Source organism: Stegostoma tigrinum, chromosome 18, assembly GCF_030684315.1.
Source record: "Stegostoma tigrinum isolate sSteTig4 chromosome 18, sSteTig4.hap1, whole genome shotgun sequence".
Lineage (NCBI taxonomy): Eukaryota > Metazoa > Chordata > Chondrichthyes > Orectolobiformes > Stegostomatidae > Stegostoma > Stegostoma tigrinum.
The window spans coordinates 27,766,987-27,789,950 of record NC_081371.1 but is presented as its reverse complement, the minus strand read 5'-3'; the positions used below and the strand labels follow the sequence as shown (position 1 = coordinate 27,789,950).

At 39.9% G+C, this 22,964-nt stretch overlaps 1 protein-coding gene across 2 annotated transcripts; it reads right to left on the bottom strand.

The window, feature by feature from the left end:
* Positions 1-1,743: 1,743 nt before the first annotated feature.
* On the bottom strand, positions 1,744-15,927 carry LOC125460654 (apoptosis facilitator Bcl-2-like protein 14). Of its 2 annotated transcripts, none has more exons than XM_048548324.2 (6): positions 15,740-15,927; positions 13,579-13,997; positions 11,102-11,221; positions 10,944-11,014; positions 10,557-10,838; positions 1,744-4,562 (listed from the first exon to the last, which is right to left on the bottom strand). In XM_048548324.2, exons 2-6 carry the CDS (start codon positions 13,988-13,990, stop codon positions 4,530-4,532), a joined length of 918 nt encoding a protein of 305 aa, XP_048404281.1. In that variant the 5' UTR covers positions 13,991-13,997; positions 15,740-15,927; the 3' UTR covers positions 1,744-4,529. The 2 variants fall into 2 exon arrangements, with proteins under 2 accessions (XP_048404281.1, XP_048404280.1); XM_048548323.2 differs by lacking the exon at positions 15,740-15,927 and adding an exon at positions 15,467-15,702.
* Positions 15,928-22,964: the final 7,037 nt, after the last annotated feature.

Below are 22,964 nucleotides of genomic sequence, written 5' to 3'. Positions count from 1 at the left end.
CCCCAAATTCCTTTCAAGTCTCTGCCCTGAGATAACTAAAGGTTTTAATCAGTGTAAAGAAGAGGTGACATTTTAGGTCAGACAAAGTATGTTGGGTGTGAGGCCTTATCTAGCATCTCTTTGTGTTTTGGTTTGAAGTCAGATTAGTTTTATCATTATGGCATTTTTGAATAAACCTATTGGACTACAACCTGATTTTGTGTGATTTTTGACCTTGTCCACCCCAATCCAACACCAGCACCTCCACATCAATGTTAGATAAAGACATGCAGGAAGTGCTTGGGTAGAGCATAAATTCTACCATTGATTAGTTATGTTAAGTAACCTGTTGTGGTGTATATGGATTTCTGCAAGGCGTTCGATAAGGTTCCCCACAGTAGGCTATTGTACAAAATGCAGAGGAATGGGATTGTGGGAGAAATAGCAGTTTGGATCGGAAATTGGTTGCTGAAAGAAGACAGAGGGTGGTAGTTGATGGGAAATGTTCATCCTGGAGACCAGTTACTAGTGGTGTACCGCAAGGGTCGGTGTTGGGTCCACTGCTGTTTGTCATTTTTATAAATGACCTGGATGAGGGCGTAGAAGGATGGGTTAGTAAATTTGCAGACCACACTAAGGTCGGTGGAGTTGTGGATAGTGACGAAGGATGCTGTAGGTTGCAGAGAGACATAGATAAGCTGCAGAGCTGGCAAATGGTGTTTAATGTGGACGTGTGAGGTGATGCACTTTGGTAGGAGTAACCAGAAGGCAAAGTACAGGGCTAATGGTAAGATTCTTAGTAGTGTATATAAGCAGAGAGATCTCGGTGTCCATGTACACAGATCCTTGAAAGTTGCCACCCAGGTTGACAGGGCTGTTAAGAAGGCACACAGTGTTTTAGCTTTTACTAATAGAGGGATCGAGTTCCGGAACCAAGAGGTTATGCTGCAGCTGTACAAAACTCTGGTGCGGCCGCACTTGGAGTATTGTGTACAGTTCTGGTCTCCGCATTATAAGAAGGATGTGGAAGCTTTGGAAAGGGTGCAGAGGAGATTTACTAGGATGTTGCCTGGTATGGAGGGAAGGTCTTACGAGGAAAGGCTGAGGGACTTGAGGTTGTTTTCATTAGAGGGAAGAAGGTTGAGAGGTGACTTAATTGAAACATATAAAATAATCAGAGGATAGGGTGGATAGGGAGAGCCTTTTCCTAGGATGGTGATGACGAGCACGAGGGGGCATAGCTTTAAATTGAGGGGTGAAAGATATAGGACAGATGTCAGAGGTAGTTTCTTTACTCAGAGAGTAGTAAGGGAATGGAACGCTTTGCCTGCAATGGTAGTAGATTCACCAACTTTAGGTACATTCAAGGCGTCATTGGATAAGCATATGGACGTACGTGGAATAGTGTAGGTTAGATGGGCATGAATCGGTATGACAGGTCGGCACAACATCGAGGGCCGAAGGGCCTGTACTGTGCTGTAATGTTCTATGTTCTATGTTCAATGCAGTAATTTTTTACTTTCATTAAAGACATGGGTGCTATCTAGTGGCCACTATATGTAATTAACTAATGGCAAAAATCCTAAAATAAAACTCAGTTTGAAGGTACACAGAATCAGTTAAAACAGGCCCTTGAACATTCTTTGTTTGTAAAAATAATTGCTTGAAATACAGAACCTAAACACTGCTGAAAATTAATACAAAGTCAATGCTTTGTTTGTCTTGCCTACATCAGGACTGGATCACAAGAAAGCACAGTTAGAGTCGGAGCACCAATTTATACAGCATAAGAAGAGGGTGCTAACTGGTACGACCATGTTTGGTATGACATTGCAGGAAGAATTGTTAACCGTCGGCCTTAGTTATTTGAATACACTCCGACAGACCTGTATGTTAATGTATGTAACTTTTGCACATGTAAATGAATCACATTTGGAGACCAATTTATAATCTTAAATTGGTTTCTGGTGTAATTCTCATTTTGAACTTTGTCACGGTGGTTACTCTACACAGCTTTTATAAAAAAATGTACAGGTTTGCATTTCTATTTATATCGGTTTGATTTTGATTGGATTTATATAAACAGTCACATTAAATGCGATAATCTAAATTTCTGCTTCTTTCAATTTTGCGAAGAACAAATTGCAAATGAATTAGGGAAGCAAGCTGCATTTATTAATGATTGTAAAAGGCACAGCCTCCAACGTCTAAGTGGCCACAGCAAGAAAAGGAAGACTTATGAACTAAGAATCATCTGGCAGTACATCTGATATTTCGCTCAATCTGTTTAAATTTTTTTTAAAAAACTGCATTTACATTCCACAGTTTCCCAGACAATAAAATTAGGTTATGGGCACATCCATTGTTATCTACAACAAATCAGCTAACCCCCACCTCACCACATACCAACCCATCACCCAGAAACACCAATCCCCACCCCCCCGAGGAGGTTAACCCTGTGACTTGCACATGACAAAACAATGGTTTCTGAGTGAGAAAGAGGACAGGTGCAAGTACCAAAATAACCTATTTAATTTCAAATTGATTTAACAACGATCAAAGTAAATCAGAGGTGCTATACACTTTGGGGACAGGTGGAACTTGAATCTGGGTCTCCTGGCTCATGTGGCGAGTTCCAACTCACTTCTGTGTTTGTGGCCAGGTGAGTGTTCACCTAAGGTCCAAATGATTTGAGGAATTAGACCTCAGATAACTGACTGATTTTCACAAGTGAAAAGAGTGGGAGAACAGCAGAAAGAGCTGGGTGAGGTCCAGGTCCCCTGGGTCCCACAAAGGACAAGAATAAATTTACTCAAAAGGACAGTTTCTCTCAGAGATCAGTAGGAAAATAAACCCGCTTCAACCTTCAGGTTTGAAAGCCTTCTTCATTCAGGCCCACCTTAACACAGTAGTCAGGTCCCAGTGACATAATTGGATCTCCATCTTTGATTAAAAATGTCCATCTGGCTTCAGGCTGATTTTCTTGCTCCCGAAATTTAAAACCGCAGGTTGAGGGCAAGAGGAATCTGGGTATTCTCAGCTCCATTTTAACTACCCCTGCATACGGAAGGGGTAATGAACTTTTTCCTTGCTATTTAGATTTACCCTTCAAGGTTCATGGAAGGAGCAGGGAGGAACTTGGAATGGGCACTGCAATCAGATCAGCTATACTCTTAACTGAATGGTGGGCCAGGCTGGATGGGCCAAATGGCCTACTTCTGCTCCTAGTTTTTACATTCTTTGTCCACAACAGTCATCAATCAGGAAATTATAGACCTTCATCTGAACATACCAACTTACAATTGTTCTTTGATAGTTTCACAAAGTCTTGCAGTATCATAACCTTTCTATTTGAAATTTATACCTCCTAGAAATAGGGCTTCTTTCTTGCCCCCAGAGTTCTTACATTATAAAGACTACATTTTAAAAAGAACTCAATAGGCTTTCAGACCGTTGGGTGCCCAAATGTTATGAGTGACTTCATACACGTCCTTGAGTAGATCTTAATCTTAAGTAAACTCAGACTGCATGGAAGTGATAGGGTGAATGTAATCACTGGTCGTTGGCCAATTACCAGCGTACAGCCAAACACGTGGGGGTGGTGAGCAGGAAACTGCAGATCACATCTTCAGGTGGTACAAGCAGACAGTGACACCACTTTAAATGCCAGTTAGACCTTAATGCAGGATGAATAGAGCTGTTAACATAGCTACGGGAGGATGAAGAAGTATCCAATCTCAGGCAGCATTGGTGACTTTGACTCCTGCTCCTTCCTTTCTCTGCTGCACTCAGGAATCCAGGAGAACTGGGTGGTTGAGTCACGTGTCCATTGCAATCCCTCTTTACTGGGTGTTATCCTTGCAGTAGATATTCTCCAGTGGGTTGCAGGTGCCCCCAATCCATTTGGGACACTTTGTTTTGCTTACTTCATGGAGAATTGACTACATCTGACAGCTGCCCATCAGCTCCATGGAGCCGACCCTCAGCTTTGCGATTGTAGTGGCCATCTCTTCACTTTTGGCAAAATTCAATGGAAGTCAGCTCTACCATGGCTGACCATCTTCTTGGTACATGAGGCCTTGCCTGAACACTGCCACAGTTGAGTGATTAACTGATAGCCTTTGAGCCCTTCATACTGCACGTTGAAGATTTACATTTAAAGGAAAAACTCCATTCAATTACATTGAAATGAGATTAATCACTCTATTTAGCAGCTTCCTGTCGGTTCCATGACACTAGCAAAATACAGCCTGGAATTCATGGTCTCAGATCCCAAAACGCTACACCATAGTACTGTGCACCTAATGCCTTCTCCCATCACTTCCCACTTCATTGCTTACATTAAAATTTCGTCTCATTCATTATTGTTCTGTTGGAGTAAAATAAAGAGATTCTGGTTCAATTTCCGATGTCTCAAACTTCATTGTTGATTCAACGTCCAAACATCTCACATCTGCAATCAGTCATTAATTAATTATCAAAATGTGAACCAGCTTGAGAAATATAAGTCAAAAGTCTATTTTGGAAATGTAATGGGTGTGCATTTTGCGTCAGTCAGTCTTCTTCTCCTTGATTATTTCTTCCTGAAACAAAGAACATTGAATGATCATCTATGACAGCACACATATTCCTTAGACTATTAGGATGTAAGATATAGAGTTTGAGAATGAGAAAGAAAAAAAGTAATTAAACTGATGGATCAGTTCTACGGTAAGGCGTATCCTATAAATAGACAATGTATGGGGAAGACAGTCAAGGTGAAAAATCACATGACACCAGATTCTAGTCCTACAGGTTTATTTGAATTCACAAGCTTTCAGAGTCTCACTTCTTTAGGTGTCAGTCTGACCCCTGAAAAAAGGAATGAGACTCCAAAAGCTCGTGTCTTCAAATAAACCTGTTAGGCTAGAACCTGGTGTCATGTGATTTTTGACCTTGACAACCCTGGTCCAACACCGGAACCTCCACAACATGGGGAAGGTAGTCTACTGGTACCATAGAGGAAAAGCCGAGATGCAACATATTTTTGAACAAAAAGTAGAGATGTACATTTCTTTCTCAATAACTAAATTGCAAGTTTCATAGCTGCATTCCCAGAATATTTTTACAAGATAATTTACTGCAGCTAATATTTATTTATCATTAAAACAACGATTTCATCATGCAAGTGTTAACTTCTCAGAATCTCTATCTTAAATCTGGTAGCAATTGCATGGTTATTAGCCAATCTCCTGTGCTTCAGTCAAGTGAACAATCTACATATGAGAGCACTAATTCAATAAAAGGAACGGATATTCTCTTCCTTATCTGATGGCCACACACACTATAATTGAAGTTATCAATTTACTAACTGCACAACCTGCTGGTAGTAAGACACTGTATTGTGGACTAGCAAGTTACACCATTTGTTAGAATCAATGTGACTCTTTGCCAGAGTGATTTTCTTGTACCTTAACCTTAGTTTCTTCCATCCTCTATTAATCATTGCTTTATATTAGTAATAGGAAGTGAATTCTGAGGTTCCATGTCACACAGCCTGACAACATGGCACGGCAAATAACTGTGAGGAAGTTTGGCAAATCTAAAGGGGCAAGGAGTAGAAATAATGTTGGATCGGAAGATCCCTTTAATGCAAAGAAACATCCAAATAGTTCACGAGACAGCAAAAATCAAAATTTGGGTGGAAAAGTGTAAGACCACAAGAAGAGAACAGCAGACTGTCTGACAACGGAAAAGGCAGTTACACAGAAGAGTAGATAAAGAGCACAAGAATCTGTTGTATTGAAAAAAAAATGTCCACCTCCGAAAATATCATTTAGAAAGGACAGGAAACTAGGAAGAAGTGGAGACTGAACTCTGTAAATTAATGATAGTTTTACCATAAAAGAGAAGGATAATGCTGTACATTCAAGAATGTAAGGAGTATGTTGGGTGGAGATGAGAAATGATAAAGGAAAAATGTCACTTGTGAGAACATTGTATAGACCCGCTAACAGTGATCACATAATAAAGTGAAGTATAAAGGGACAAATAATAGGATCTTGTGTGAAAGAAACAGAAATAATCATGGGAACCTTTAAATCTACAGAAAGACCTGGAAAATCAAGGTGAAATGGGCAAAGGTAGCCGAGATAAGTTCATAGAATGTTTTCAACATAGTTTCTTAGAACAGCACATTCAGGTTCCAACCACAGCAGAGGCTATTCTACACCGGCATTGGGTAATATGATACGTTTAATGAATGATCACACAGTGACGGCAACCTTCTGTAGTAGCGATCACGATGAAATATTACATTCAGTTTGTCGGAAAGAAGGACAGATCCAAGCATTAAATAAGGGCACATATTGGAGCATAAAAACAGAGCTATTTAAGGTCAACTGACAAATTAGGGTTAAGGAATATATCCATTGGGACGCAGAGGCAGATATTTAAGGAGATATCAGAGCAAACACAGAATAGGCACATTTGAACAAGAAAGGAAGAATTCCAAGGGAAGATCACCATTCTTGGTTTTAAAAAGTTCAAAAATAGCATTTAAGATAGTATGAAACTTAAAGAAAAAAACAAAATTGTGTAAAGATATGTGGCATGTCAATAGATTAGACAGGATATCAAGAGAAATGTGTAAATGAAACATTAATAAGAAGAGGAAAAATAGAATGGGTGAAATTTAGCTAGAATATTAAAAAATTGCAAAAGTATCTGTAAATATTTACAAAACAAAAGTTAACAGAGAGTGAATCTGTCCTTTAGAAAGTGAGTCGGAATGATTAACAGTGAAAAGTAAAGGAGATGGGAGATAAACTGAACAGGTATTCTGCATTAATCTTCACTACAGAATATAACTATAACATCCCCTAAATTGTTGTAATTCAGGAACTTGGGGAAATTAGAACGAGGAGGTTGTGCTACTGGACAAATTGTTAGAGCTGTAAACTTAACCATCAGGTCTTAAAAGTTGTTGCATATGAGATAGATAATATGTTGTTTCTAATTTTCCAAGACTCCTGATATTCAGGGAAAGTTCTATCATATTGGAAGATATAAAGTCTAACTCCTGTTATACTAAATGGGAAGGGGTGAGTGAACAGAAAGGTACAGGCCAGTTAGCTTAACATTTGTCTGAGGGAAAAATATTAGAAGCTCTTATTAAAGACTTCACAGCAGAATACTTTAAAAAAAATCAAGGTGACCAGGTGGAGTTTTGTGAAAAGGAAATCATATTTAATCAGTTTGTTGGAGTTCTTTGAAGAAGTGGTCTGTTCTGTGGAAGAAGGGGAATTGGTGGATATATTGTACTTAGATTTCCAGAAAGCAATTGATAATAACATTTTGTGACACATTGCGGAAAATAAGGCTCATGGTACAGTGTGTAATATCATGGCAATGACAGAAGATTGCATAATAAACAGAAAACCAGGAGAGGTGTAAATGAGTCTTTTTTAGCGTTACAAGATGTAGCAAATAGTGTGCCACAGTGATCAATGTAAAGTCCTTATTTTAAAATTTATTGAAATTATTTGCATGATCTATATTATGATCGCTAAGTTTGCTGACGACATAGTTAGAAAAACAAGTTGTGATGAAGATACAAGTAGGCTGCAAAGGGATGTTAAGTGCATGGGCAAAGATCTGGCAAATGCAATCCGTGGCAAAATGTAAAATTGTCCAGTTTGGCAGGAAGAGTAAAAAAAACTGCACATCATCCAAATGGTGAGAGACTGTACAGCTAGGACATACAGAGCGATTTGCATGTCCTCATGCATAAATTAAGCAAAGCCTAGATTGCAGGCGCAAAACGTAACTAGGAAGGCTAACAGAATGTTATTGTTATATGTTCTGAATACAGAAGAACTAGAGAAGTTTGCATCAGTTACGTAGGGCACTGGGAAGATCAATATTTTCAATAGCCACAATTAAACTTCTTATTACCTCTCTGTCATAACAATAAGAGGAGATAGGAGCATGAATATGATGCACACCCCATCAAGCCTGTTCCATATTTCAATACTGATTCAATGTTGAGAGTGGTCTTCATCTTCACTTTCCTGATTACTTCCCACATCACTTGATTCCCCGAGTGACTGAAAACCTATCTACGCCAGCCTCAAAATATTAAAAAGTACTTTAAGAATTCAGATGCAATTGTTGCATTCTGCTTATAAAGAGGACCAGTGTTTGAAGAAGGTTCTTTTTATTCAAAGTGCTTTTACGTTTGATTAAAAATTATTATAAAAATGAGGGACATACTTTTGAAAAAATCATTTTTTTTAGCTCTGTGAGAAATCCTATCCCGTTGAATAACTACGTGCAAGTATTTTCTGTAGTATTGCAAATCAGAAAGTACCTGGAACAGCTTCATTGAAAGCTTTGGAGATGATACTGGAACCCTTTAAAATTAGCTTTATAGTTTCATTAAGTTCCAAGAAGGTTTACTTTAGTACTTTGGGGTCGATGCTAAAACACCAGAATAATTTCAGCAGTTTAACATGTGCAGCAAAAGGTAGACTGTGCAAATGTTGACATCTTTACAGAAGCTCATCCTCTCACACCTGATTGATATCATTAGCAACTTAAAAATTGCATTGCAAATCACTGCAGAAAGCATGGACTGAATCTTATGTTCTTTTGGCTAAGTGAGAGTTGTGTCAAGACTGTTAAGAGAGATTCTTGCCAGAAGACAGAGTGAGATTTTGCATCATGTTTCACCAAACATGCTTCATTGAATGCCTATCCCATGGTGATGGAGTCCCTCGCCTCCAATTCTATCTCCATTGCATCATCACTTCAACCTTACTGATATCCATCAATAAAACATTTTCTCTGGTGCCCAAGCCATTAAAAATCCTGCTATGTACCCAGTTTGGTCAAGGATGAGTCTGAACATGCTGAGGAAGGGGAGATGGCACAGCAATTCTTCAACAGGGACTTGGAGATCCTGGATGAGGGAGTGGTGCAAAGAAAAGGATTCTCTTAGCAGAGTATCAACCTTGCCACCAAAGCCCAGATTTTGCAAGCCTGCTCTGAGGTCACTGTTGGTGTCTCTGCCACTTTGACAGTAAGGACTGACCAGCAATGCCTAAGAAGGTCAATGACCTTTTCTGTTTCTCCATGAATAAGTGCTACACCTCTTTCTGCTACTTCACACTCACTGTCTCTTCTGCCACACCCACTCCCCCACCAGGGCTCATATTCTGCCACTCTCCATTACCTAACATCTTACTCTCAACAACACCATCTCCACTCACCATTAAACCTCCAAGCCACCATGCATTACCTCCTCACTCACCTGAGGCATCTCACCAGCTTTTCCCACCTGTACCAACACTAACAGCCATGCCACCCACTTTCACCTCACCTCAACCCCTCCCTTTCTCTCATTCCGAAATAATTCAGACATAAAAGGGCCAAAAATGCCCAGACAGATGGCAGGTTGCCAAACATTTGACTCCTCACCTCCTACAAAGAAACAGTCCTGGTCCTCATAGGAAAAGACTGGTGCTACTCCTGCAGGAAATGCTGTCTTACCAATTCAGTAAGCACCTTCCTTTATTTCATTGCAGCCGTCACTTTAACCCCACTGGCAGCGTCATTCATTTCTAACCAATGGCTGTGATTTCTTCTCTCTACATTATATCCCCATCACCTCCATGAAGAAACAGCCAGCTTTGTTAGAAGCCACCTCCTTAATCTTGGAGGGCAGAATATTCAGGCCTCAGAGGAAGCATCAGCATGACTGTACGCCCCACCAGCTCAGACCCTGGCCCCTCGGTGGGAATGTTAGTCTTAGAAAGCTTGGGAACACAACCTGGTGAACAGTTCGCTCTGCAGCTGTACAAGATAGAAACACCCAGGCACTTGCTCAGCTTCAGGTAGGGAGATAACACTGTGGTGCCCGGAATCAGGGAGCAAATACACAGGGAGGAAGAAGAATGACAGACAGGAGTATATAGTACACATTGCCCACAAATTGTAGCAGTGAATCATGCAACTGTCTGGCTGCCACCATGGTCAGGTTGGCATCTGCCACGGACAGCCAGTAGAGCACAATAAGGGTTTGGTGGAGGTGTGCATATACCTTCATTCCTTCACCCCTCCCAGACCCTGATCCTCAGGACCAAAGGGATGGCAACAGGGGGACAGGAAACCTGCCATTTGCTCCAGGTGCCTCTTCCCCACAGAGGCAATGCCAAGTGACCCCTAGCCAGAGGAGAGGCCACACACAGGCTCCTTATACATCAAAAACCCTGGAAATGTTTAAGGCACCAAGTGGTTTCAGCAAAAATCTATCACAAAATAGAATCTGGAAAGAATGCAGAATTAGAGTGGACTGTAGCAATGGGGTAGAACAAGGCTATGGATTTGTAAGGTAAAGTGAGAAGAAATTTAATTGATGCGGGAACGAATTTCAAATGTCAAAGTCAATGTAAACTTACGTAATGGTGATTCATTGACAAATGCCTGTGGGGTTTCATGAGCCAGTTAACCAGACTGAAAACTTTGGCGTTTATGGAGATATATTCATCAAGGAGAAAGCAAGACTAAATGTTGAAGAATTTACCATATCAACTTACCCATCCTCCCTTCTGCATGACCCAGGTAGTGTAGTGTTCCTGCAAATACTTTGCTCCAAAGCCCATAATTCGAGCCACTGGGTGATGACCAGCAGCTGCAAATCTAGTGGTTGCATGTACAACAAAGGCAATCTTCTTCAAGTTCCCTTCTGTTTGACTGTCCATTTCAGAATTTGTTTCTGCAGGCACGGTTGCTTCAAGAACAGAATCCATAATTGTTTTAAAGATTGAAAAAGATGACTTTTCACCAAATAGTTTGCTAAACTGGGGGTCCTTTTTAATCTAAAACAGATGAAAATAGAGGAATTTATTTATGCAAGCAGAGAAAAGCTATTGCCTAATTACTGACATACGCAACACTGCACACAAATAATGTAATTGAATTACTTCTTCGTTTATATGGTCTCCTTCAGTGGTCAATAGTGCAATAATCTGGTCTATGGCTTTCTGATGATCTTCTGTAAGTAAATAGATTTGTTTTATTGGTAAAATTTACAATTTTTTTTAAGACAAAGGTCTAAGACAAATTCTTGCCAACTACTTACCAGCTCCATCAACTTCCAAACTATAGGAACGAAGCATCCTGAAGGTACCTTTCTGCATTGTGGAGTTCATAATCTCCAGCAACATTTCAGCAACCTGATCATTGACAGAAAGCTCTGAATCTGAAATAGGAGTTACAAATTTAAACCTGCAAAATCAGATAGTTCCAAATTGATTTTATAACTAATACATAATAGAAATAACTTATTTTTATACAGTCATACATCATGTCCATCAGAAATGATGCAAACACTACACGTAGAATGATTTACCTTGAAGAACTGAGGTTCCTGTTTTCTGCAGGTGTATAAGAGTAGCACTAATCTTGTATGTTTGCAGAATTGGTTTGAACACGAGCTTCTTGATTAAATTAACCAAATAGTTGCTAAATGCATCTTTTTCTAATTCACTTTCTGAAGGTCCACAAGGCAACACTTACCAGTTTAATTTCATCCAAAAGTCCTGCATCACAACACAGATAAATATGTTTGTTATTTTTAATCACCTTGAATGCCACAGCCAACCACGTATCCTTAAAACATCAGCTAAAAAACTCACTTGTCACGATCTTTACAGCCCCCAAAAAATTGTGTAGCTTGCACTGCACTCATTGATCAACTAGAGGAGGTGCTCCACATTTCTACATTTAACCCATTTGAGCTTATTTTTAAACAAAGTGTCCATCTAACACTTTATAGTGCATTTACAGGTAGATAAGAATTGATCTGTACATGGACACTTAAATCTATCTCTTCACAATTACTTGAAGTACGACTCTTTTAATTGCAAATAGTGACAAATCTAATTTAGATTGTTGCAGAACCAATAGTCTTTAATCCATTACTAGTAAAACAATGGAATTGATCGGCAGGAGCAAACTTGACTGTAATGAAAACCTTGTACTTAACCAATAACAATTTCAGGACAGGAGGTACTATTTGAGCTGACTGGCTTGATGTCATTTTTCAGTACATCCCAAATGCAAAAGGAGAATTATTCTACATATTGTTAATTATATCAGAATCTGTCTGTAAATATAATGTTCACAGAAGACCTCTACTGCATTAGAAAATGGGGTGACATATCTGTAGAATTAGAGGATGGGATAGCCTCACATGAGAAATTACAGTTTAAAATGTCTTCTTCGACCAATAGTTTTACTGCATAAGACACAAATAGCTACGAAGCAGTCCTGTATACACCCAGAAGGGGAAAGAATATATTGAATGGTGTTGTAGCTTAAGTACTACAAGCTTAAGGGTGCACTGCCTTCATAAAACAAACACTTTAACAACAGAAAGAAATGAGAATCTTCTCTACCAAAGTCGGCGACAGATTGCAATCCCTATGGACCTGTCTGTTTCACAGCATGGCATTTCATTGTTCTTTTCAAAAAGTTTTGTCATTTCTTGTCTTCCTCACCACTGAGTATACAATGGATGCTGCTAACTGTTCAAGGAAGTAACTAAATGGACACTATTCAATGTGAAATTTTACATAGGTTATGAATAAATTATTTGATGAGGGAGGGAAAGTATGGAAGCCCAGCCTGGGTATGTCATCTCTGCTGTCAATCATATATAATGACACGGATAGCAATCTGCAAAGACAGCCTTGGTCAAATTTCTCCTCACCATCTCAAGGATGTTTAGGCAAAAGTTATATTCTTACTGCTCTTAGTTGAGACGAATGAAATCAAGTCAGACAGATTTTTTAAAGAAAATCTGTAACCCATCTAAAGCACAGCATTTTTTATTCTTTCACAGGCATTGCTGGTTAGGCCAATACTGATTGCCAGCCTAATTTCACACCAGGTGGTTGTACTGAACTGAATTCTTGAAGCATTGCAGTCCATTTGGTGTCGGGAACACACAATACTATGAAGAAGGGAGTTTGAATATTTTACCCAGCTGAACTGATCATGATAAGGGATCCTACTTAGGGAAATGAATATGCTTCTTATTTTTAATGCATAGGATCAACATCAGATGTGTCTGGTTGCAGTATGATGCAATTCAGAACAATGTTCCATCAGTTTTGTCTCGGCAATATGCCTTAAATCTAATTGAGCCATGCTGAGTGGTATTATTAACTTATTGCCAAAATAAGAGTAGTTTTTAAATCATACATAAATGAATCCAAGTGGAGAATGTGTTCACTTGCCACACAAGATTTGCTAAACTTTATCCCAACAATTAATCCACATAGATCAAAAGGTTCAATCTGTAATATACGCTGAAGTAGCAAATCTCAGTCACAGGTGCAGGAAGGTGCTGGGCTTGAATAAAATGTTGGAAATTGGTGGGGGCAGGGGGTAATGTCCCCATTCCTGATCTATCCAGTAAACTGAGATAATGCTCTATAGGTGTTGACATTCTAGGTGGTCAACTTAGGCTCCAAAAATTATAATTTAACTCTGCATCTCTCTCTAACTGCTCCTTGAAAGAAATTATTTACTATCAGGCATCAAAATACTTACTTTGTTGTATGGTGTCTGGAAGAGCAAATTCATGTGATGATTTCAATTCCATCTTATACTCTTCATTTATTCCTTGCTCTTTGAAGTTAATGTCAGATTTGTCTGTTTCTCCTCGTAAACATGGGATCCTTTTCCATAGGGGTTTCCTTCTGTGTTTGAATTTACGATTGTGACTTTTCACTTTTCTGTCAAATTGGATTTTGTCTGTATGACATTGTTCAACTTTTGATGCACTCAAACTGCTCACTTCAATTGAAGGCATGTCTGCTTCCTTTTTACCAGTTTTAGTTACTTTAGCCATTGGCAAAGTCCTTTTTGCATAGGCCATCAATATTCTGAACTCATAACTGTTGTCATCCATAGAGGTGCAGTCCAACATGGAACTATCCTCTCCTGCATCAGATAAACCCATGCTTTACCTAGAAAAGAGAATGAAATCCATTTAATTTTATAGACAATCTATCCCATGTATTCCTGTTGAGAAAATCAGTGGTTAGCACATACAGGTAGATGTAGAAACAGTTGACCTCGTCTTCCAAACAGCAACAAGCATTGGACTGCAGCTCCATTCAAACATTGATGGGTCTTACAAGCTTTATTTCTACACAAATTCTGAGCGAATCTTCAGAGCTTCATCACAGCACCACAGAATGGCAGTGGAAGGTGGATAGGGCTGTGTGGGGAATGGATATGCCCCCTTTCAATAGCATGAGCTGCCTTAAAACAGGTTTAAGGGTTCATTGTGAATGGATAAGTGGATGAACGAGTGAATGAATAGGCTGGGTAAGGTAAATAGGGTGAGGTGTAGGGGAGTAGTGGTGTCAGGAGTAGTCGACAAATCAGGGAGTAGTCAGATTGAGCCAGGAATTAGTCAGACGGTAGGGGAAGTCAGGTCAGTGGGGGTTAAGTCAGGAGGTGGTAGTTGAGACTGTCAGTTAAAATACCACTTCCTGGATGACTATTCAGGTAAAGTTTTTGTGGACAGTCTTGGAGAATTGCCCATTGGAAATCCAAACTTCCCAAGTATTTTCTGTGGGCACAGTGTGTCAGGTCTTTCACAGAGTTTCACTACACATGTGGGTTTGTATGCTGGGTCACCAATGATTTGGAGCCTGACGGTCAGTGCCCTAGAGGTATAATTATTGTGTTGTAGTAACGTGTCATTGTAGATAAACCCCTTTATAATTTCCGCAAGTCCAGGGGGACTAAAGGCACCTGCTGCACAACTGGATTATCGCTGTAACTGCACATTTAGTTTCAAGTGCATAAGTGTACAGAATTGCAAGTATAACACAGCAGGCTTCAAATTTACTTTGTTATTTTCAAAAAAATTCAAGTCTTGGTCACTAGTATGGTGTACAATTATGTGTTCCTTTTCTAACTCCCTGCTTATTATGTTTGGTATATCTCAAAGTCCCGGCACAGACAGGCTTTCCTTTCAATCCAGTCAGGCTGCCTGTTCTTCACTATTTCACTTTCATTTTCTATCCTTATATTCGCTTTCCTTGCTATTCCTCCATAGATTCGGAATTTCACAAAGCTTCAAGGAATAATGAGTGGCCACGCAGTTTGGCACTGAGTTTGCAGAATTCTAATTTATTTGATCAACCATTGTGCGGGATCCATCGTATAGTTTCAACGTAGCAAAATTTTCAAAATTAGCAATTTTTCAGACAAATGAATACAAGCTTAGGTCGTAGCAAACGGCACAGCCAGGATTAACAGAAAATAAAATGAATGATAATATATTAACAGTTTCTGGGTTTAGCATTTGGCTCACGAAGGCTATCGTTCTCAGTACATTGTTGGCTTTCGAGGTTCCTACTTGTATCCTGTAAACAGCATAGACAACGAAAAACATAACACTGCAGATCTCAGTAGGACTTACAGCAAATTCAGCTACTGCAACTTCTGAGTATGCAGAAACTCCTTCCACATGGTTTGGGAGCACTATTTATTTCGGGGGAAACTGAATTTCCCGGAACTGAAGAGCGCCGCACGTACGAAAAAGGGTGGGTCATTCCATTTCGCAAATTTTCTTCGTATTTAATACATGGTCATTTTCAGATATTTGATTTTGAGATACGAGAGTTTTATGCTTAGTCCAACCCAAGCACACCGTTTCCCGTACTTGTTTGTATTCACAAAAGTAATTACAAACCTTATGTGTGGAATTTAGTTTTTCTTGTTCTGGGAGAATCTGTTCAGCGTGGTAAACTCTGCAACGAGCGGCAACTACAAATAACTGTATTGCAGCCGGTCAGATCTACTTTTCTCACGAGTAACAACCAAACAGACAGAGCTAACAGGTCATGGAGGAGAGAACTGTAAGCCTCGCACAAGACTTACCCGCCCTTGCACAAGTTGGAAGGATTTGCAGGTTGACAAATCAACTTTGCCTGCATTGTGATCACATGCTCTTTGGCCGTGAATTCCTGAGGCGAATGGGACGTGAATCAGGAATTTCTGACTTAGTGGTGAGAATGCACCCATTTTATCACAAGAGCTCCACGTACCTAAGGTGAACATTGTGACAGAGTGGATGGTATTATTGGCAATCACTCCCTAACGAGTATGAATGTCTATCTAGGAAAATCCTGGAATTTCCTCCCTAAAGGCCTTGTATGTCTACCTAAAACACATGGACTACAGCAAATTCAATAAGGCAGCGCATCCTTACCATCTTAAGGGCAACTAGGGACGGGCAATAAATACTAGCCAGCCAGTGCCACCCATGTCCCACAAGTGAATACTTTAATAAATAATTATCATGGCTTCTATGGGCCCTGTGTGGCTGATAAGCCTGATCCAGGAGCCATATCTCTGACCACACACTTGTCAAGTCTTTCCAGGAGGTGGAATTGATCCTAGGTCTTGAGATCGTTGGCGTTCCTTTCTCTGGTTCCTTTTCCATACTTCCTGTTGCCACCAGTTGTTCTCAAAGAAATCATGTCTCTTCATACAGGAGTTTCCTCTAAGTCTGTTTCTTCTGAACCAGGGTCTCCAATGCATTGACATCCATGTTGCATTACTTGAGGGAAGCCTCAGGGAGTCTTTGAAAAGCTTCCTTCATTGTCCTTTGATTTGACTGCCTTCCTTGAGCTGGGCAAAGAAGATTTGCTTTGGTAATCAGAACCCAGACATTCTAAGGATGTGGCCTGTCCCAGCGGGAGATGTTTTTGGATGATCATGACCTGGATCATGATGCTACTGGCTGCTTCAAGGATGCTGATGTTAGCACGCTTGTCTTTCCAGCTGATGTGGAGGATCTATCTCAAACAGCATTGATGAAATCTCCAGAAGATAATGAGAACTGCAGTTGCTGGAGTCAGAGATAACACAGTGTGGATTTGGAGGAACTCAGCAGGTCAGGCAGCATTAGAGGAACAGGAAAGTTGACATTTCGGGTTGGGACCCTTATTCAGAACTTCTCCAGGATTTTCTATACAGAGTCCAAGTTTCAGAGCCATAAAGAGTCAGAAGCTGACACCAGGATCTTGGTATCAGCATGCATATCATGATCGTTGAAGACCAACATCCTTAAGCATTGAAAGTTGATGGTCGCAGATTGGATGTGATTTTGAATCTCTGCAGTGATGTCAGATTTAGCCGAAAGGTAGCTTCCTAGATAAGGGAAATGTTCCACATTTGAGAGGATTTGTCCTATGATCTTAATGGAGGGATTGAACAGAACTTGGAATGGATTGGTAAAGGATTCTTCTTGAGATTGAGGCTGAGACCAATTCTTCAGTATGCTTCTGCAAAAGTGTTAAGCAAGGCTTCTGAGGGAACAGAGATGGCATTGGCGTCCACATACTGAAGTCCCACAGAATCATATAGTACCGAAGAGGCCCTTCAGTCCCTTAAATTTCTACCATTCTATCAAAACTATGCTAAATATACACTAGTCCCATAGCCTTGAATGTTATGGCATTTCAAGTACATCATCATGGCCAAGATATGAACACAGGAACACAAGATATAGGAGTAGTGTATTCAGTCCCTGCTGAACAGTGGAGAAGCCAGCCGCCAACATTCCAAATAGTAAACGAAAAATTACGAATGGGTGCCCTTTTTTGTTACATTTCCATGCACACATTGGAAATATGATTTTACATACCAGCAACATTTACTATTAAGTGTAATTAATTATTAAAACATATTCTGTATAGTGTTTATGCAGTAATTGAGTGATTAACTACTTTCCCCACTATCCACAATGATTTTAACCAAAGGGGAATCATGTATCATTGAAATATAGGAATTATTATTGAGTTTAGTTGACAGTGCTACAAAACAGAAGCAAACTCTTTTACATTATAGAATGTCAGAATGACAAGCACTGGTTCTGGTTTAGTCCATAGAGTGTACCTTACCACTTATAACACCGGTAGCCATCTGTCCTGTAAAACGTAATTGTTCTGCTTTCTTCCTCATAACTTCTAATAAATTTGTCTTGATCTAATTTCCCTTAAAAGTCAATACATTTCGTATCCTAATAACACTTTCTGAAACAATTGTTCTAATCCTTTACTTATGCTTCTGTTCTTGAATTTAAACCAGTGGAGGTTAAAAGGTTTTCCATTCATCCTGCATACAATGTCCACACCATTGGGAAGCTTGTTCTTGACAAGGTAAAGAATGGTGTTGTTGAAGATGGAGAAAATGGCGTTTGAGGGAAATTATCATGTCTTTTTCTCTGTTGTCAAAATTGTTCATTCTTTTGAGAGAATTCTGGAGTACAAGGGTAACACCTGGGTAAAAAGAAAATCTCTCAGAAACCCCATCTGCCTCCTCACACACAACAAGACCATTGGGCTACTTGTGAACTTCTATGTTACTAAGATTGTGATCATCCAAATAGCAACTACCTCCTTCCCTTCCTCCAGCACATTGGGCCACCTTTTTCTTAAGCTTATGCTCTGTCCCAGTCCTCAACTTGCATTTTTTTACTGTGTTGGTCATCTTATCTCCAGTGATGTCTCCTTCAGATCTGCTATCATCACTGTCCTTTACAAAACCCCAAAATCCCACCACATATTCTCTTCTTTTCTTCAATGTTCTTGAATACGTGTCACCTCCAAGATGATCGCTACTAACTTTGACCACAATTCATTCTTGAACCTTTTCAGTCAGGTCACATAATATTCTAGAGAACAAAGTGTGAAGCTGGATGAACACAGCAGGCCATGCAGCATCTCAGGAGCACAAAAGCTGACGTTTCGGGCCTAGACCCTTCATCAGACCCTCTCTGATGAAGGATCTAGGCCCGAAACATCAGCTTTTGTGCTCCTGAGATGCTGCTTGGCCTGCTGTGTTTATCCAGCTTCACACTTTGATATATTGGATTCTCCAGCATCTGCAGTTCCCATTATCTTTGATCACATAATATTCTATATGACTGGCAATCACATTTTGCCTTTCTCAACTGGTCAGCAGTTTTTGAGCTTTAGAAAGTGAGGCTAGGGAATTAATAATGGAAAATAAGATGATGGGAGATGAATTGAACAGCAACTTGCAGCAGTCTTCACTTTAGAGGATTCACGTAATATCATAGAAATCAGGAAGAAGGGTGGAACACAGGAAAATGACAAACACGAGAGAACTGGTACTGAACAAATTTTGGTCTTTTTTTAAATTCAGTCATGAGATAAGGGTGTCACTGACTAGGCCAGCATTTAATGCCACTCCCAGAGGGCAGTTAAGAGTCAACCACATTGTTATGGGTCTGGAGTCACATGTAGTCCAGATCTGGTAAGGATGCCAGTTAATTTGCCTAAAGGACTTTAGTGAACTAGATGGGTTTTTCCTGACAATTTGCAATTTTCCAGACCATTGGATTCATGGTCATTGTTAGAGTCTTAATTTCTATGACCTGATATGTCTGTAGGTCCTAATGGGCTTTATCCTAAAGTTTTACAGAAGCTGTAAGTGAGTTAGTTGATGTGTTGGTGCTAATTTCTAAAAATTCCCTTGATTTGGTATGATAGAATCACAACAGTGTGGAAGCAGGCATTTTCAGCCCATCAAATCCACACAACCCTCCAAAGAGCAACCCATCCATAACCACCTCCTTACCTTATCCCTGTAGCCCTACATTTCCCATGGCTAATCTATGGAGGGTGAAATGAAAGGAATGGAGAATTCCATGTGTGTTGATTGGTTGTCTGCTGAGTAAAGATTAATTTTTCATATTTACTAATTTCTGCATAATTTCATACTTAGGGAACATTTGACTCCAGTAATGTTAATCATTGGGCTACCGAATTGATTTCAATGCATTAAATAAAATCAAAACATCAAACATGCAATGAAAAATTATATCATGCAACAGGATAAGCACTTCCAACTGTAAAATTAGCAAGTTATATTTATATATATCCATTCCAACAAGGGTTGGAGGGGCACGAGTTGGTAATGTTACTGGCAAGTTCATGTTGTGACGGTACAAGGCTCTGTGCAAGTGCAATTTTTGTGTGATAGGTAATGTTACACTTTGAAGCCCTCAGAACCAGCAAAGAAAGTAAATTTTCATTGTTTGTCAGGGTTGATTCAAACACAGGTCTCAGAGGTGAAAATATAATGTATCAACCCATTCAGTTAGGCCCATTTCACATTATTCTACAAAACAATTGAAATGGAATTAACAAATGTTTAATAACTGTAAAATTCAAAATATTCTAATGTTCCAAAACTTTAATCAGACATTGACCATTCTTTTGACCTCTAAAAGCTCTTTAAATATTCTTGTACATACAATTGGGAATTGTCTAAATGTGCTCCTATGATAATATGACCATGGCATTCAGGCCATCAAGTCTGATCTGCCATTCAGTAAGGTTCTGGTTGATCTGATCCTCAAGCCCTGCTTTTTTGCCCATGACCCTTGATTCCTTTACTTAATGACCCAGCCTTGACAATGCTGTATGGTGAGGATTCATTACCTCCTGAGACAAGAAATTCCTCCTCATATCTGTCTGAAGTGTGTGACCCCGTATTCTGAGATTATACTTACTGGCCCTAGATTTTGTTACAAGGAGAAACATTCTCTCCCCATCTGCCTTGTCAAGTCTTCTAAACCCTTGTATATTTCAATAAGGTCATCTCTCATTCTTCTAAATCTCAATGAGTATAAGCTCAATCTACTCAGCCTGACCTCAAATGACAGTTCCTCTAGTTACAGATTTATTTATAGAACATTACAGCACAGTACAGGCCCTTCAGCCCTTGATTTTGTGCCGACCTGTCATACCAATCTGAAGCCCATCTAACCTACACTATTCCATGTACATCCATATGCTTATCCAACGACGACTTAAATGTACTTAAAGTTGGCGAATCTACTACCGTTGCAGGCAAAGCGTTCCATTCCCTTACTACTCTCTGAGTAAAGAAACTACCTCTGACATCTGTCCTATATCTTTCACCCCTCAATTTAAAGCTATGCCCCCTCGTGCTCGCCGTCACCATCCTAGGAAAAAGGCTCTCCCTATCCACCCTATCTAACCCTCTGATTATTTTATATGCCTCAATTAAGTCACCTCTCAACCTTCGTCTCTCTAACAAAACAGCCTCAAGTCCCTCAGCCTTTCCTCGTAAGACCTTCCTCCATACCAGGCAACATCCTAGTAAATTTCCTTTGCACTCTTTCCAAAGCTTCCACATCCTGCTTATAATGCAGTGACCAGAACTGTACGCAATACTCCAAGTGCGGTCGCACCAGAGTTTTGTACTATACCTGGTATCTTTCTTTGGACTACCTCCAATATCAGTAATAGCTTTCCTTGAAAAAGAAGCCCAAATCAGCTCGCAGCATTCTAGCTGGAGTCTGATTAGTGCCTCGTAAGGTTTTAGAAAAACCTCTCTACTTTTATACTCATTACATTTTGAAATAAAGTCCAACATTCACTTACCCTCTTTATTCTCCACTGAATTTGGATGCTAGCTTTTCATGGACGAGGACACCCAAATCCGTCTGCTCCATAGCTTTATGCAGTCTTCCTCCATTTAATAACATCCAATTCCTCTATCGTCCTAGAGAATGTAGATGTAGGGAGGGTGTTTCCAATGATGGGGGAACCTAGAACTAGGGGCCACAACTGGGTACAGGGTAAACCATTTAGGACTGAGATCAGAGATATTTCTTGACCCAGAGAGAATTCAGTACCACAGAAACATTTTATGATTTCAAGAAGGAGTTGGATATAGCACTTCGGTCTAAAAGGATGAAAGGATATGATGGGGGAAAGTGAAAACGAGTCATGATTATAATGAATAACGGAATAAGCTCTAAGGGCAGAATTGCCTAATCCTGTTCCTATTTTCTATGTTTTTATGTGTCATCTGCATTCTTCACTATAGTACATCGACTTTCTTCATCCTAGCCATCAATATATATTGACCCTGCACCTATCCCTGTTGTACACCATTAGTTATACCTCCCCTCATCCCAAATCCATGTCTTCTGTTTAGATAATTCTCTGTCCATGGTAATATACCACCTCCAATACATTGGCTCTACAAGTTACTTTAATATGCGGTATCTCATCAAATTCTTTCTGAAAATCCTAATGCTTTACGTTCATTGTTTCCCTTTTACATATCCTGTTTGTTACCTCCTCAAAGCTTTTGCAGCATTGGGGCAGCACGGTGGTTCAGTGGTTAGCACTGCTGCCTCACTGCTCCCTAACCCTATCGCTCGGGACCTGATGGGTCCTTTGTGCAAACTCCACATAGACAGTTGCCCATTCTCCTCTTGTCTGCGTGGGTTTCCTCCCACAAACCAAAGATGTGCAGGTCAGGTGGATTGGCCACGCTAGTGTCAAGGGATGTGTGGGTTAGCAATGGGAAATGTGGGGTTACAGGAATAGGGTAGTGGGTGGGCTGACCTTAAAAGAGTTGATGTGGACTGGATAGGGGGAGTGTCCTGCTTCCACACTGTAGGAATTCTATGATTCAAAAGTAATGAATATGTAATTATGGAGAATTTTGAATGGCAGTTTATGAATCATGTTGACATTTGAGATAAATGGTGAAAATGCAAGAAATAGGACTAGAAATAGGCTAGTTGAGCCAGCTTCAATCAGATAATAGCTAATCTAATTGTGGCCCTAACCCCTCTTTCCCCCCTGTTTTCCCCTGACTACTTAGTTGATTAAAAATCTATCTAAGTCAGGCAAACAAAAAAAGGAATGTCTAAAGAAATGCCTTAATCATGGTGACAGTGAAAAACTGCCTCACTGAAGCCTTGGAACGTTTCCAAGTCTCTCTGTGAAGAATGTTTTTTCTGACGTATTGCACAACAGAGAGCACTGAGGTAGAAAGCATGGCAAGTCCAAACTGTATCATGTAACTACATGTGGAACTGCTGCTGGACTCTGGACTTT

Excerpts from the sequence above, each read along its gene's own strand:
- LOC125460654 (XM_048548324.2), bottom strand. The coding sequence starts at position 13,990 with ATGGGTTTATCTGATGCAGGAGAGGATAGTTCCATGTTGGACTGCACC. Across the intron at positions 11,015-11,101 it reads TTTGGAAGTTGATGGAGCTG|AAGATCATCAGAAAGCCATA; the intron begins GTAAGTAGTTGG and ends ATTTACTTACAG. Across the intron at positions 10,839-10,943 it reads GAGACCATATAAACGAAGAA|ATTAAAAAGGACCCCCAGTT; the intron begins GTAATTCAATTA and ends CATCTGTTTTAG.